Genomic DNA, 15,000 nt, shown 5'->3' with positions numbered 1-15,000 from the left:
AAAAGGATATTGAATTTGTGGCATCATCGGGCGACAACGCCAGTCCCTGCCAACGACACTGACGGCGACGACAATGGCGACGATGAGCGGACGGCGGAAGACAATTTCGGAAGCTCGTGCGCCGCGTCGATGGCGCGTTCCGGGGCCGGGAATTCATGGTATGCGGATGCGCTGTAACACAGAGAGAGACACACACCCACAGTGCTTTCGTAATATACCCTTTGAATGTGGGGAACAAAAAGAGAGGAAGAACTGGACGCAACCGCGAGTCGCGCTCGCGCTCCTGAAACACAAACTACCAAAACAGCAAAAAACCGAAGCAGGATTAGCAGCTAGAAGGAGGACAAATCGAGGGAACACTAAGTAGGCGTAGTAGACGCCCCGAGGGTCCCACCGGATGAGCCGTGCTGGGCGCTGATAACGATTGGGATCCAGATCGGTTAGTAAAACGAGTCCCAAACCGATTGGAGGAACTTTAAAAAAAAAACGTTGATGTGAACATCTTCCATGTGATACGCGGTGAGATTAGAGGCCAGAGATTTGGAGAAGGGGGCAGCCCAAACCCCTGCCGTCACATCGCTTTGAGCTAGCGACAAATGAAGCCAATCGAGAATAGAAGAAGGAGAAAAGATAGGGCAATATCGGTGGGAAGGGGAAGTGGTACTTTTTAAAAAGGAAACACAATATGATACGAGATATACAGAAAACGATATTCGCATGATATTCGTATACACCAGTGCGCTGTAACTGTAGGGAGAAAGGGAACGAACACAATCACGATCACGATCATTGTCGTGATCTTCGTCGAATGTCACTCTATTCACTAGCTACACCTGGCAACCCATAGAGAGTGTCAGGGGGCCCCAGTGTCGACTTTAATAAATTGTAATTAACAAATTAAACCATTTCGCTTATCGCTTCAGTTGCGCCCCGTGGGTAGATATTGAAAGAAATGCGGCAATCATGTCTTCGAGTCTCCAAAACTTGCTCCACGGCACTGAGCATCTTGAAATGCACGACAAACGAGCGTTAAATGGAACCTCGCCTCGATTACCTCACCGATGGTTTGATGGCAGCATTTCGAAGCAGGTCGTAATGTTGGTACACACTTTGGAAACGGGTCACCGGGCGCACTGTTAACAAACATGTCGTGTCACCGCTGGTGCGCTGTTAACAAGCGCCAAAGTGCGATGGTTAGCACACCTTGCAGACGACGTGCGTGCTCGCAAACGCTCCTCTATTTGATGCTGACAATGGATTTGATAATGATTCGATTGTAGCATATTGTATCCATTCAGTTGTTAAGAGGGAAAGCCCTAAAACTCGGTCAGCTTACATAAGATGATTATTGCAATCTTGTATGATGACAGAAATTTCAATTTTTCTTAGTTTGTTTGTTCGCTGAGGTTTTAAAAGTTTTTCCGGGCCTTCTTCGTTTTAAAAAGTGACTAAATCTCACTGTTATTTTTGTTATTTGATAAAAGTTATCACAGAACAGGTCATAACGACCCCAATGAGCGACTCTGATACATAAACAGGCGTATTTAGGCGAATGTGATTGAATAGCTAGATTTTCTTTATGTAAAATTTATTCCAATGTTTGTTTCCCTAATAATGCAGATTTATATTAAAGAACCATCGGTACGATCCAAACTGTCAGTTTAGTTTCAGCTTATAAAAGTATTTTTAACCATAAAAATTATTAAAAAAAACTATTGATCACCCATTCGACAAGTAGTTGTCATGGAATGTCGCAGTTTTATCAACGTCTTCTCCATCCATTTATCTGCTCTTTTATGTTAAACCATTGTCATAACACTAGTGGCGCTTATTCCACCATGCGACCGAACTAGTATTTTATGTTTCTGCCCATTATATCCTCCATTGCTTGTTTTACCATCAAACGCTCGATTGATTTCAACCTCTCGCTTCATTTCGAACAGCGCTCGGGAAGGGAAGGCGAAGGGCCAAGAAGAGTTAGAGCATGTAATGGACCAATTCCTGCCAAACGACTCAACGCCCTACCGTTCTTCTAGCAGCAGCAGCAGCAGCAGCAGAGCGAACACGTTGGAACATCTCGAAATTCCAATAAATTGAATCATCGAGCGACGTCCATCCGTCCATCCGTTTAGCTCTAACCAGGAAGGCTAGAGCTCTCTTCCCCTTTCTCTCTCTATCTCTCTTTCTGTAAACATATTATCTCTCCGTCCTGTCTCCCCTGCTGATTGTTCCTTCTCCTTCGGACCATCCTCGGTCTCGGCGCACTGCACAGCTGCTGAAACAATGGCTAAAACAGTGAAAGTGACACTCTTTCCGCTCGTGATAGCTCTCTAGCATGTATGGTGTGGTGCTTGTGCTCGCCGAATGGAGCATCGATATGATCAACTGAACGAAAACGACCAGCGGCCGGAAATGCGGAGAACGCCAATCACCAACGCGCCCTCCTCCTGAGCTCTGGCGCATTATTTACGCTTCGACACATTCGAGCTTCCGTTGTCATCGGACTGCCGCCTGCCAGCAGATCTGCAGTGTCTCATCGCGATGTTCTCGGTTCTCCGAAGCTCCCCCGCCCCAAACTCTCGAAGTTCATGGCTCATTGACATTGGGTTGCTGGCAGACAAGCGGAACACCCATGGACGTGGACCGTCGTGACCATCGATGGGTGTAGAATAGCGCTGGATACCACTTTCACACGGTCCACCCCGTTGTCCGTCGTTGCAAAACTATTGATGATCCGTTGAGAGGGGCCCGGTGGTTCGACGTATTGTCTAGCATAAGTCCACGCTCAGCTCAAGACGCTCGTCGCTCGGTAGACTGTCAACCGGAAGATATCTCTCCTCCTTTCCGTCTGCTGACACTCCATTCTTCGTTATCCTCAGCACCAAAAAGGCTGTCACGTTGTATGTGTTGGTGCTCGACAGGGAGAGAGAGCGTCTTGCATAAGATGGCGCGTGACGGAAAGACAAAAGGTAAATTATCCGGGCGCCGGAAAGGTGGTGGTTTCGCTTTTCACACTTTCGCCTTTTCGCACCACACCCAGCACCTGCGGGCCACCCCCCTGCTGGTGGTCCCTTGTCCCAGGAAGCGTCTATCGGATCTGATCTCTGGCACCGCCCAGGCGTCAGGCGTCGTGTTGTTTTTGGGCTCTGTTGCTATCGTCCTGGCGTCAGGGGAGGGAAAAGGAAAAAAAAAGAAAGGAAGCAAAATTCCTCCCATTCGTCCACACGAAAACGACAGTGGTGCTGATGCAATGATAGCTGGGACCAGCATTTCATGCATGCTGCGCCATCATCGACCATCATCATCAGTAGCAGCAGCAGCATGGAAATGAATGTTGGAAAATTAAACATCAACATTCGCAAATTACATTCCTCAACTCGACTGGTGGGGAGAAAGGTGCCAGCGAGCATAGCGAAGCGAGAGAGAGAGAGAGAGAGAGAGAGAGAGAGAGAGAGAGAGAGAGAGAGAGAGAGAGAGAGAGAGAGTGAGGAGAGAGGACCAGGGTGAACCATGGGGAGCTTTTGTTTGTCATCCCGGGTGCGTTACTGTACAGTCGGGGGCCCCCCTTAAGCAGTACCGTAGGGCGTCAAACATAATTGTTGCATTGTTGGCGGATGGCGTAGCACAATTTGCCGGTTTTTGATGCCTCGATGAGCTCGCATCGCTCATCTCGGTGCGTTGATAGCAGTGACAGCCAGGCAGCCAGGCAGCCCCGTCAGTCCCCTTCCCTGTGCTTTGTTTTAAACCTTCCTGCTTGCCGGTCTGCCAGCTCGATACGGATTGTGTCACCGAGCGTGCCCGTTTTCCATACCGGCTCTATCTCGCATTGCCTATCAGCACCAGCAATCCAGCGTAATCGCAGAGTTACGGAGAAATGTGTCCCGAGCTAGGCGATGGAATGCTGCTGGAGATGGATGATGGATTTATCGGGTACACTCTCTGTGTGGTACATGCAACGAGTTGGATGAAACTTATTTCGATTTATTTTTTCGATTTTTAGCCGTTTTTCATATTTGTTATAGGAGATTAGTTTAAATATTTCAGAAGTTTCCACACCATAAATTACTCTGCTATTCTACAATTTCTTCTTCGTGTTTTTTTTCGTAAAAGCTGTGCTAAATTGAAAAGTACTGTGTACTTTGCCCGCTCAGTGCTAAGTAAAAGTGCCCGCTCAGTGCTTAAATAATTTGTCGACATTTATTTTAATTTAATCTGAAGTTTCTCATTGTGAGATAATGCACAATTATTCCATAACGGAGATGCATAGCGCATCTATTTGATATACAGTTCGCTAATAAAAAATTAATGTTATGCAATTTGTTTATGTTTTGTTTATTGTATTGTGCTGACTGAAAGTCATTTGTTTTTCGAGATATTTAACTCCACTCTATTTATTAAAACCTCTAACATTGTAACCAACACACTACATGCACAATAGAGCACCTCTTTCGTCTCGGGACCGACTGGTTCCGTGATTTCGATCGACAATGCTCAGTTACAGTTTACTCAAACACATCATCCACCGCGGCGTACCTCTAGCGTGACCGTAACGGAAGCACCAGCATGCTACCTTCCCCCCTTTTAGAGACCGAGTTGGAGAAATTATAAATAAATCTGTCCCATCGTCACTGCTCTGGATTCGCGTGCAATCGTTCGTGGTGTCAAGACACAACCAAACAGCAGTGGAGTGCGAAGAGAACATTTGTCAACAGAAGAAAAGAAGAAAGCAGCACAAAATGGCAGCTCATGTGTGACTTGGATCGTTTATCTGCGAAAAAGAATCCATTTAAAGTGATCCTCCCGTGTAGGTGGGTGTGTTCCGTGTTGGCTGTGCCGTGCTTTTAAGAAAACAATCCCCTCAGTGTGCCCAAGACAGCAACGATGTCATCGATACGGGTGCGACACTCCAACACCGACGCCATTGGCTTCCGGTTGCAACCGACCTGCAATCGAAGGAAGCACTGGCTGTCCGTCGAGATGATGCTCGTTGTTGTGGTAGTGGTGATGCGCAGCAGTGGTGTGTACGTAGCAGCAAACGTGCCCGAGAGTGAGCTGCAGCACTATCAACAGCGGTCCTTGGCGTCCGGCCGGCAGATAACGAGCCGACGGGATACACGCTGTAAGATCATAAATCTTGTCCTTTTGCTTTCGTTTCGTTTAAAAGTGATTTATGTGCTTCCCTTTCACCAACACTAACACCACCATCTGCATCCCCTGGGGGACGATCAAGATTCGATGGATGGACTACGTTTTGAAGTGTTCGGACACCGAAAAACGGTTTTCGATGAAGTTGAACGATTGGCCGGCATGGCTCGAAGTCGTGTGATTTCTAGTTTTTAATAAAATGAGGCCAAGTGTATGATATCCTTGTCAACGCCTTTCTCTGTTCACTATTCCTCCATCATCGTCCAGTTGAAAAGAGTATGTTTTTTGGAGAAGGAAGGATGTCGAATGCAAGGCTGAATGGCGGATTGTGGAAGTGAAAGATCTGAGAAGAAATCGATTTTCTACGAAATTACTCCTAAAGTGTAATAATCCTATGGAATATTCTCTTATGTTGAACTTATGCTTGCTGAATAATGGGTATCTTCAGCATAAACTTGAACTGCTGCTTAAAGAGTGAACATGAAGTGAACCACCACCAGTAAGTCTTCATCGCCCTAGTTTCAGACTCCGGAAACTCCAGAAGACTGATAAACAAACGAAGAAGTCAAGTATGATTAATGCAGACACCAGCGTCCTGTCCACTCGGCCATCCTTCTGCAAGATGTGTCAGAAAGCAAACGCTTCTGCTTACATCAGGGATGGATCGGATGGATCGGAAAGTGCTCTTGGACGCTAAACGTTAAACCCCCTCCCCGGCGTCACTTGACACACAAAAACACGTTAGTCGGTGCTTTAGACCGCACTGGCACTAGTTCGATCCGAATGACTCTATCCCAAAGCGAGCGCTGGGCTCATGATAACCCGTCCCGATGTAATCAAGAGTAAAGCCTACTCGTAGAGCTGGTACTCGCATCCTCCAAAGGACGATGGTTGGTTCGTCCTTCATCCTGTAACTTCCCCGCCCAAAAAAAACACTCTGTCCGTATTGCAAACACGTCTTGATCGACGCCAGTCTGCTGGTCGCTTCATCCTACTGCGCTCTCTCCGTTCTCTTATCCGCTTTCACTTCATGCAGTTGTGTTCCAGTTCCCTCCAACGAACGAATCGAACTCAATCGCAACCATCGAGGAGCGGCAGCAAGCACCGGTTACCGTCTATCTAGTATGCCGTGCCGGGAGCGTGAGTGAGTTAGCTAAAGACACTTGACGCTTAATATTCATAACTTGTGCCGTGTGTCCTCTTCACCGAGCGGTTCTACGGCACACGTTCACCAGGATCGAGACTTGCGTCTGGCCAGTCTGGTCTTCGCCAGCGCAGAGAGATAGTAACTGCTGCCCATGATGGGTTCTGTGACTGTCCGTAGCTTGTTGGACTTATGTTTTCTGCCAGCACGGCCACGCTACTGCCGGCAGAAGATTCCTGCAAATTTAATTAACCAGACATGCCACTAGTCGCCCGCCTGTATCGTACCGGACCGGCTATTGCTTCGTACAGTTTTGCAGCCAGTTCACTTCAGTGGCAGCAGCAACGCCAGCACTGGAAGAAGCTTTAAAACGACCAAATCTTCAGCCGTTTGCTGTTGCTCGGGGATTTGATGGGAGCTTTTTGGCGGCGCAGCATTCGCACAGTAGGGACTACGTCATCACCGAGCGGCTCTGCGCTTCTACGGGAGATAAATATTGAAAAAAGCCTCCAAAAATCCGTGCCACGATTTTGGTCCCTGGTGTGTGCGGAGAACCGTTTTGAATATTAAAAAGTTCATTTCTTCGCTCACAGCGAACCGCGTACCACGCCCGTCAGGAGAATTATGGAGGATCAGTGGAGCCGTGATGGTGGTGGCTGCCACCGTTTAGAGCTTAGACGAATGCTGGTAAGGCCAGAGTGATGCCATACGAGAGGGTAGCTTGAAGCTGGTGCGTAATTGAATAAAACATACAGTCGGCATGGCCGTGGCAAGGCCAAATACCACAGATTCCTATTTTATAAGGCCAGAAAGCACAGGACCGATCTGGTACCGAGAAGGTAACCTCCTCCTCTAGGACGCTGCTTTGTGGGTGGGCAGAGTATTTGAAAACAATATTTGAATAACCGAACCATTCGGTATGCATTGAAAGTATAGGTTTATCGATTGCAAGTAGCTTTAAAATTGTTTTCTCATACTAAGGATGTTGATTTCGAAAAGGAAAGCTTACTTTTGGTATTATAACTTTTAATGTCAATTCAGATTAGCTAACTGCTTAGCTCATATTTCATGAAATACTGAATACTATGGTTGAAATTTTCAGTGCTAACCTAGCTGTTGTTTCAATGTCGATCTTTTGCCAAGGTGAAACTGCTCGCAATGAAAAATGAATGAATCTCTTAATCAAAAGCAGAGGCTGCAATGACCTAGGGCTACTGTGATTAAGAGCTTTAAGCCCTATAACGAATCATGGATCGCTACTATTCGGAATATTGACTTGATTGAATAACTTAGCTCAGAAGATAAGATCGTGATAATCCTCCTTCATTCGAAGTATGGCAAGCATGCTGTATTGACATGTTCCACTACATTTATTTGACATTCCTTTTGCAGCAGCATAACATCCCCTTTACTGTGAATAGAAATAGGTTATTCGCGTTCACAATTTCATAATTATAGTATTGTTGAAAGTAAATCCTTAACCACTTCAACAAAATATTAGTAGTAATCCAATTCTATCTAATTAATGTTTTGGAAATAATTACCGCAATTAAGTGAGGGCTACAGAAGTATAATCTATGCTGATTTTTCTAGCTACAAATTGAGGTATTTTAATTTATAAAAAAACATGAATTCGCATAACAATTTTTAGCAAATAACCGAGTGCGCGACCAACATAAACCACAAATCAGAAATGGCATTCCACTTAATGAGCTCTGCTCGATCGACTCCTGAATAGACCCCGATGAATATGCATTACAAACAAACAAAACCATCAACACACCAGCCCAAAAGAGGAAACATTGGTTCCACTTCGCAACAGACGAATCCCAAGCCCCGAAATCATAATTGGCTTTCCAAAAATGCAATTAAAATCAGAAATCCAGGTCAACGACTGTATTAGAGGTGGTGGCACACTTCTGCTTCGGTTCCGTCAATTCCAACGCTCTATCATTAGTCAATACCTCTGTAGCCCCTTCTGACCTCAGCATCCGGCCCTAAACGCATTCCGTGCCATTTTATCGACGAATTTTCATCTCTCCAGTTCAGCGCTCGGTTATGAGCGAACGGTTTGTACCCCAGAACGCACCAGCAGCTCCATGACGTCAATGGTGTTGAAGAGAAAGCATACGGGACCAACGAACCACCAGGGAACTCAAGCACAGAATCACAAACACACCCCATTAACGACCTTCAACGATGACGTGAGGCAGTGATTGAGTGAAATAAAGCTCACGGACAGACTGTTCTTCCCTCTTACCTTTTCTTCTTCAATTCTTCGCAGTTCTGCCGATCTTTACCGTGTACCAGTGGGGCCAGGGGCTCTGTTCGGCCGCCTCCGGTGAGTACGGTTCCTGTCAGCCCAACAACGAGTGCGTACTACGTGGCGGACTCCCGGCCGGACCGTGTGCCGGTGGATACGGAACGTGCTGCATCTGTGAGTGACCACGAATCCGTTGGTTACCTCATGAAGTTGATGTCCGATGTTTCACTCTCTCCCCAGTTATGGCGTCGTGTGGTGGAGTGGTACGCGAAAACGGAACGTACTTTGTCAATCCCAACCATCCGGACAGTACGGATGGGACGGGCAGTTGCCAGCTAACCATCCTGAAGATGCATCCCGATATCTGCCAGATCCGGCTAGACTTTGATCACTTCTCGCTCAACGGACCGGAAATTGTGAACCATATTTGTAACTCTGATCAGTTCCTGGTGTCCGGTGGAAGTCCAGCGCCCACGATCTGTGGCAGTGCCACCGGAGAACACAGTAAGGGCTCCATTAATTCTTCACAATCCAGTTCTATTTAACTTCCGTTTTTTTTTCTCTTAAAATTTTCCCATCAAAGTGTACATCGACGCAGGGATGGGCCAAGGCAATCCAATCATCCTGACCGTCATCACCAGTGGTCCAAGTTATCCGCGTTCGTGGCGCATTCGCATCTCGCAGATCCCTTGCGGTGCGATCGCGAAAGCGGATCAAGGGTGCCTCCAGTACCACACCGGAGTGAGTGGCCGAGTGCGGAGTTTCAACTTTGATCCGGTCAACGGACGCCAGCTGTCGAACCAGGACTACAGTATCTGCATCCGGACGGAGCGTAACTTCTGTAGCATCCAGTACACGGCATGTCCTGCGGGATCGACCGCGAATCGATCGCGCACTTTCACGTTGTCCGGCAACTCGAACAGTATCGTGCAGGCGATGGTCGGTGGTGGGAGCCAGGGTACACCGAATTCGTGCACGAATGATTGGCTTATGGTACCGTGCGCTAAGGTCGCGGATCGGTTACCGATGGCCAGTACGTGCGAGGATAAGATCTGTGGGGGAACGTTCAATGCGGAGGTGAGTTCGGTTGAGCGAACGGTCGTGACCACGATACGGCCGTTCCGGTTGGCGTTCCATACGGACTCGATCGAGGCACCGACCGATGTGGACAACCGTGGGTTTTGCATCGATTACGTACAGCAACCGTGTCACAGTAACTAGCGTGGGGAGGGGAGTAAATGTTGCGCAGGGTGTTGTTGCTCATGAAGTAGCGTAAGGGAGTTGATGCGTTGAGCAGTTTGTTTGCGATTGTTTTACTGTTAATGTTTTTAGCAATGGGAGGGTTAATGAAACAATTAGAAGCTGAAATGGAACAATAAACATTCAACCGAAGCCACTGGTTTGTGATATGATGCACGTTAATTCGCGTTCGGTATTGAGCTCTCATGTTTTGTCGTGACTTTTCTATTTGCATCTATTCACTCAAGGTTCTTAAACTCGCGGCACGCAAAATTATTTCGCATCCGCTTTTTAAATTTCTATTAAAAACCCCTAAAAATGTCTAAAAACCCCAGGGGGTTTTTACCGGTAACCTGGCGCCTCCGTAATCGGATTTTGGGAACGGAGCTGTATAATTTCGTGTTCCCGGCACAGCGATCAATTTGGGGAGAAAAAACAGGCTATTACTACTATTAGTTTCAGACTCCTGTATGCACCAATGGTCAACCGTTTTTCGAATGTTTTTCCTCAAACAATAATCAATCAAAAGCGCACCTTTCTGTAAAAGAAATATTTCTTATGAATCGGTTTTATTTACTTTCTTTTGATTTTGTCACAATTCATAAAGTTATTAAATGTGAGATGATTGGTTTGTTTGCTTTGTTTCTTGCCTCCCCGTCTTCTCTTCTCCTTTTCTCCATGAGCAACTTCGCTCGATTATTCTTCTTGTCTTGATGATGCTTTTCTTATTGTTTTTTGCTCCTCCGAGGATGAGTACTAAATGTTTGTGTGTACCGTGTGTGACTGTGTGGGTGTGTGTTTGTGAAACATTTTGATAACGGCATTATAATTCGAACTTTCCATATACCTTTCGTAACCACTTTTGAATTCATATAACTTTCTTTACCTCCTCTTTTTGCTTATTTGTTTGTTTTAGATTTTTGCTTTTCAACCCTTCGCTCCTTCTTTCCATTACATCTTCCCCTTTCTTGTAACTGCTTTCAAGAATTTATTTTATACTTTTTGTTTTTCGTTTGATTTGCTTGACCTCTTTTCCGTTTCCGGCACCGTATTAAACCCCAAACCATCGACCATCACACAACGAAATGCAGCGAATGAAACGTGTGAGTAAAACCCAAGGTGCTGCTACTGGCCTCCAGCCCGTTCCAGGTGACTGTCGGGGTGTCGAAGCACAGCGCATTAGTGAATCTAAAGATAGGTTCTCTATTGTTATCAAACCTCTCCATATGCCCTATACATGAGTCCTGACGACATGAGATTGGTGAGATGAGAAACGCTTGGTGGTGAACACTTAAAACCGCGCACTGCGCGAACTGCGCGATTCCTCCCTCGATTCCCTATTCCACTACCGACGATTTTTTTGTTTGTGTCTAATTATCGCTTAACTATGGGTCAGCTTCGCTGAATTCGCTCGATCCGCAAGGGCAGTCGGGAATCGGTTTTAAATGGTTTTCTTTTTCAGACTGAGCTCTGTCTGTCTGTAGGCGGTCTTATAGAGTAAATTCCATCTTTCGCCTCGGCTAGAGTGTAAAACGAACGCTCGAAAGTCAAAAACCTCAATGCTTTGACACGCTCGAGTGAAACAATGGCTCAGACAGAGAGAGAGAGAGAGAGAGAGAGAGAGAGACAGATCGAGAGATAAAGAGAGAGAGATAGTGAGATAGAGAGAGCGAGAACGATAGAATGGCAGCGAAGAAGAGACATCTTGGACAGAGTGTGTTGAGTTGAAGCTGTCGTTGAACACAGCGAGTAGGTAGAAAAGGTATCGGTATCGGTAGTAGAACATCGACAACGTTTCGACGAGCGATTCATAAAAATGAGTCTATTTAAAAAACAACGCCAGCATCATCATCATCATCATCGCTATCCTATAAATTCTTCTCTAACCTTCTGGTGCCGCCGTTGTTCGTCTTCCCACTAATTCTGGCGCTCTGATTTCTTTATCTGATTTTTAGATTCTGGTTTGGTGAATGTGCGTGTGCATCCTTGGGCGGCACACACGGGGCACCCGTTAACAGTACAATAATTAAATAACTAACATGATAAACGGTATGACTCGTTATACTATCATTTTAATGTGTGCTTACCCTCGTCTCGGCATCTCGCAAAACGAATTTGTCAGTTTTCAATGTCAATATATAATCTATGTATATATATATATACTATGTATATACTAAATAGAGTTTGTCTTTGGTTCGTTTAATACGGCAAATACTTGACAACACTGATAGATAAAGGGAGCATTTAACATGCTTGTATCTTTTTCTCATTTTTTTTGGGTTTGTGGGTTTTTGTTTTCCATTTTCTAACGCTCCACCGTTCTTGCTCGTCCTATAAACTGTCGGTTGAAGTAGTAAACAAGTTGTCGAAAGTTCCCTTTGCGTTGTACGGCGTGCGCGCGCGTTCTCGTTAAATCGTTTTATTCTAGGATGCTTTAAGGATGGAGATGAAATAAGAAAGACAAACTCCCGAACTCCGTCTGGATGATTTGTGTATGTGTGCCGTGTTGTGTGGGTGTTTTGGGTGAATTTTACAAACTAGTTCTAAGCCAATCCATACCTGTACAGATAAAAAGAGATACAGAGCCAGAGAACCATGCAGTCTTAGCATCCAGCGTGTCGCTTGGCCTGCTGCAATGTCTACCGAAAAGCCCTACCATGCTGTCATCGAGCTGTCACAGTGGATTTCTAGCTCAGCTTCAGTGGACTTCCTGTTTCCAAGCTCTCTCTGTCTGTCTGCCTGCCTGCCTGCCTGTGGTAGTTTGTGTTTTCCATTCTCCTTAAAGCTTATATCACTTTCAACGAGTTTTGTTTCCTTTTTGATTTATTGGTCAGTATTTGCATGTACACACGCGCACAAACACACATACACATCGTCGTTTACAGAAGAGTCGCAGTGTGCTATGATCTAGGTGAATCCCACATCCCGATGTGCCACGGACATTGTCGGAATGTAAAGGATCATGGCGATGAAAATCGATACTCGACGTTTTTCGCTGTTGTGATTGTGTGCGAGTGTCTGTGCCATTGGGTGGCCGTCTTTAGCTTTAGTTTTATCGTTAAAGAATATTAAACTTCATCTGGTACATCGCACATCGACATAGGAGGTAACGTTTAATCTCTTTCGACTAAAAACATAATTGAAAAACAGAATAAAAAGTGTTGCAATGCAGCTCTAGCATCTGGCAACCCGTTAGCCAAGTTGAGATCGAACACAAATCCAAGACGGCTTTCTGAGGCCCATTACTCTAGGTTAACGTAACATACAAGGGGAGGGGAGTGACGGTGTTGCGGTTCAGGTGAATGATATGATTTTCTACATCGTACTGTGGTGCGGCGAGTGATACTGTTATCAACAAGAATAAGGAACAAATCTCTCTCTTCCTCTCTCTCTCTCTCTCTCTCTCTCTCTCTCTCTCTCTCTCTCTCTCTCTCTCTCTCTCTTTTCTTCCCCTTTTTCATGCACACACAGTCACACAAGAAGATTCGTATTTAAAATGCCTTTTTTTTCGTTTAAATTAAATCCTCAGTCCTAACCTCATCAACCGTGCGTCCTGTCATCTGGCTCGATTGTTTGGTGAAAAATTACTGCTGCGGCAATAGGGACCTCCATTCGCACATTTGATGGCCAGTCGCTGAGTGAGAGATAAAAATTATCATAAATCATTCCCGCACGGCCGTTCCTTTCTCGTTCACTGCTGATTACAATTTCGTTTCCGGTCCCATCCGTTTCTGCAAAACCCTTCCCGACAACCCAACTCATCCCCAGGTGGCTACCGGCCTACCGACGGCTCCTGGACCCTTTTTAATCCTTCCTTTTTCGGCCCTTTTTCCGTACCTTTTCTTCATTTCCTGCAGGTCAGGCCGAAAGGGTGGACAAACAAGCTCTCGCACCGGACAGGAAGCGAGCGTTTAAAAATTCATCCATTTTCAACCGACAGACCACGCGGTCCCTGGGCTTGGGAGAGTCCGAAAAGCACTCCCCTTCCTCTCTCTCTCTTTGTATATTTTTTGGGGTAAAATTCGAAAAAAGCGTTTTTCTAAAACAAAAAAACAAAAAACAAACCATCCCGATTGTTGATCCCTTTTGTGGGATCCTCTCGTGCGCCAGGGAGTGTCGCAGTTGCCGCGTCAGATAGCGACGACAGCAGTAGGCTGTTCTGCTAAGCCCTCCGAAATGAGATTCATTCCCATACGAGATTGGGTCCCATGGAAAGCACCCCAGCGGGAGCTGGGAAAACCAACCCAGACTGCACTGCCAATCGACATCTCGATGCCGACGGTGTCCGGGGAAGCGAGGATGAAGTAGAATACCAATCCCAAAAGCGGAGTGGTGGTGACAATTTACAAAGTTATATTAAAAACTTTAACAAGCTTTCAAATCACAAACCCGGCGGCTCGCGCATTTCCCAATTTCCCAGTCGTCTCGTTTGGGACCGGCTCGGCAACTCAAACACACAAAAGGCCTCGTGGAGACTGGCCGTGGTGCTCGTGGTAGAAGAACACTTAATTCGATAAAAAATAGCTGTATAAATAAAGCGATGCGAGCGAGTGCGCCAAAGGAAAGGAAAGCGAGAGAGAGAGGGAGAGGCTTTTCCACTCCCCGGGACAGCGAGGAAAATGGCGATTGCTTTTTGTGCCGTTTCGATAGTTTCGCGAATTGTTCGTCGCACTCATAATTCAACACTTTTTAGTACAAACAGTGGTACCTCGTGCTCTCCGGTTGTTGGTGCTGCCGCTGCTGCTGCTGCTCCCTGTACCGTTTATCGTCTTTTTCTGTGCAATTGTAGCTCGATATTTCTCGTTCTTTTTCTCTTTCTCTGTGACTGTGTGTGAGACTTCCCCTTGTCTCTCTCTCTGTGCGTGCTACGTACTCTTTTTTGTACTTGTAGTAACAAGCTGTTTACTCCTGTTGTCCACTCTGCCTGTCGAACTCTCTTGCTTTTCTGTTTTGTTTGTTTTTTTTCGGTATAAAAAAAACAAGAGAAAGTTACCCCTGTTTAGCGATAAAACATTTCAAACAAACGGTCTTAAAGCACGAATAAAGAAGAAGTTCACACAAAGAAAAGAAGCAACATTAAAAAGTGTTGAAACAAGTGTACAAAAGAATACAAAGTAACGAAAGAAAGCAAGGAGGTAAAACGAGAGTTGTCTTTCCAAACCAAAAAAACAGCGCAGAAGCGGTCAGGTCCATCGCCACTGGCCCATCT

The 15,000-nt window shown here is 45.8% G+C and overlaps 3 protein-coding genes across 16 annotated transcripts in view; 2 read left to right on the top strand and 1 right to left on the bottom strand.

Moving 5' to 3' along the window:
• Positions 1–895, top strand: part of LOC126574684 (FH1/FH2 domain-containing protein 3) — an 82,880-nt gene extending 81,985 nt beyond the window's left edge. For all 11 annotated transcript variants that reach the window (XM_050235020.1, XM_050235021.1, XM_050235022.1 and 8 more), the window contains one exon: positions 1–895. This exon is cut by the window's left edge and continues 61 nt beyond it. In XM_050235020.1, the coding sequence (XP_050090977.1) occupies positions 1–13 (13 nt within the window). In that variant the 3' untranslated portion in view covers positions 14–895.
• A 3,986-nt stretch (positions 896–4,881) lies between these two features.
• On the top strand, positions 4,882–9,773 carry LOC126576829 (uncharacterized). The gene is made up of 4 exons (XM_050238132.1): positions 4,882–5,119; positions 8,574–8,726; positions 8,793–9,056; positions 9,136–9,773. Exons 1-4 carry the CDS (start codon positions 4,882–4,884, stop codon positions 9,771–9,773), a joined length of 1,293 nt encoding a protein of 430 aa, XP_050094089.1.
• Positions 9,774–13,233: 3,460 nt separating this feature from the next.
• The window catches only part of LOC126575054 (band 7 protein AGAP004871), a 65,447-nt gene continuing 63,680 nt past the window's right edge, over positions 13,234–15,000 (bottom strand). For all 4 annotated transcript variants that reach the window (XM_050235550.1, XM_050235551.1, XM_050235553.1 and 1 more), the window contains one exon: positions 13,234–14,736. In XM_050235550.1, coding sequence (XP_050091507.1) covers positions 14,694–14,736 — 43 coding nt within the window. In that variant the 3' untranslated portion in view covers positions 13,234–14,693. The remainder of the gene's footprint in view (positions 14,737–15,000) is intronic.

This window comes from Anopheles aquasalis, chromosome 3 (genome assembly GCF_943734665.1).
Source record: "Anopheles aquasalis chromosome 3, idAnoAquaMG_Q_19, whole genome shotgun sequence".
Classification (NCBI taxonomy): domain Eukaryota; kingdom Metazoa; phylum Arthropoda; class Insecta; order Diptera; family Culicidae; genus Anopheles; species Anopheles aquasalis.
This window is presented reverse-complemented; position numbering and strand designations above follow the sequence as displayed.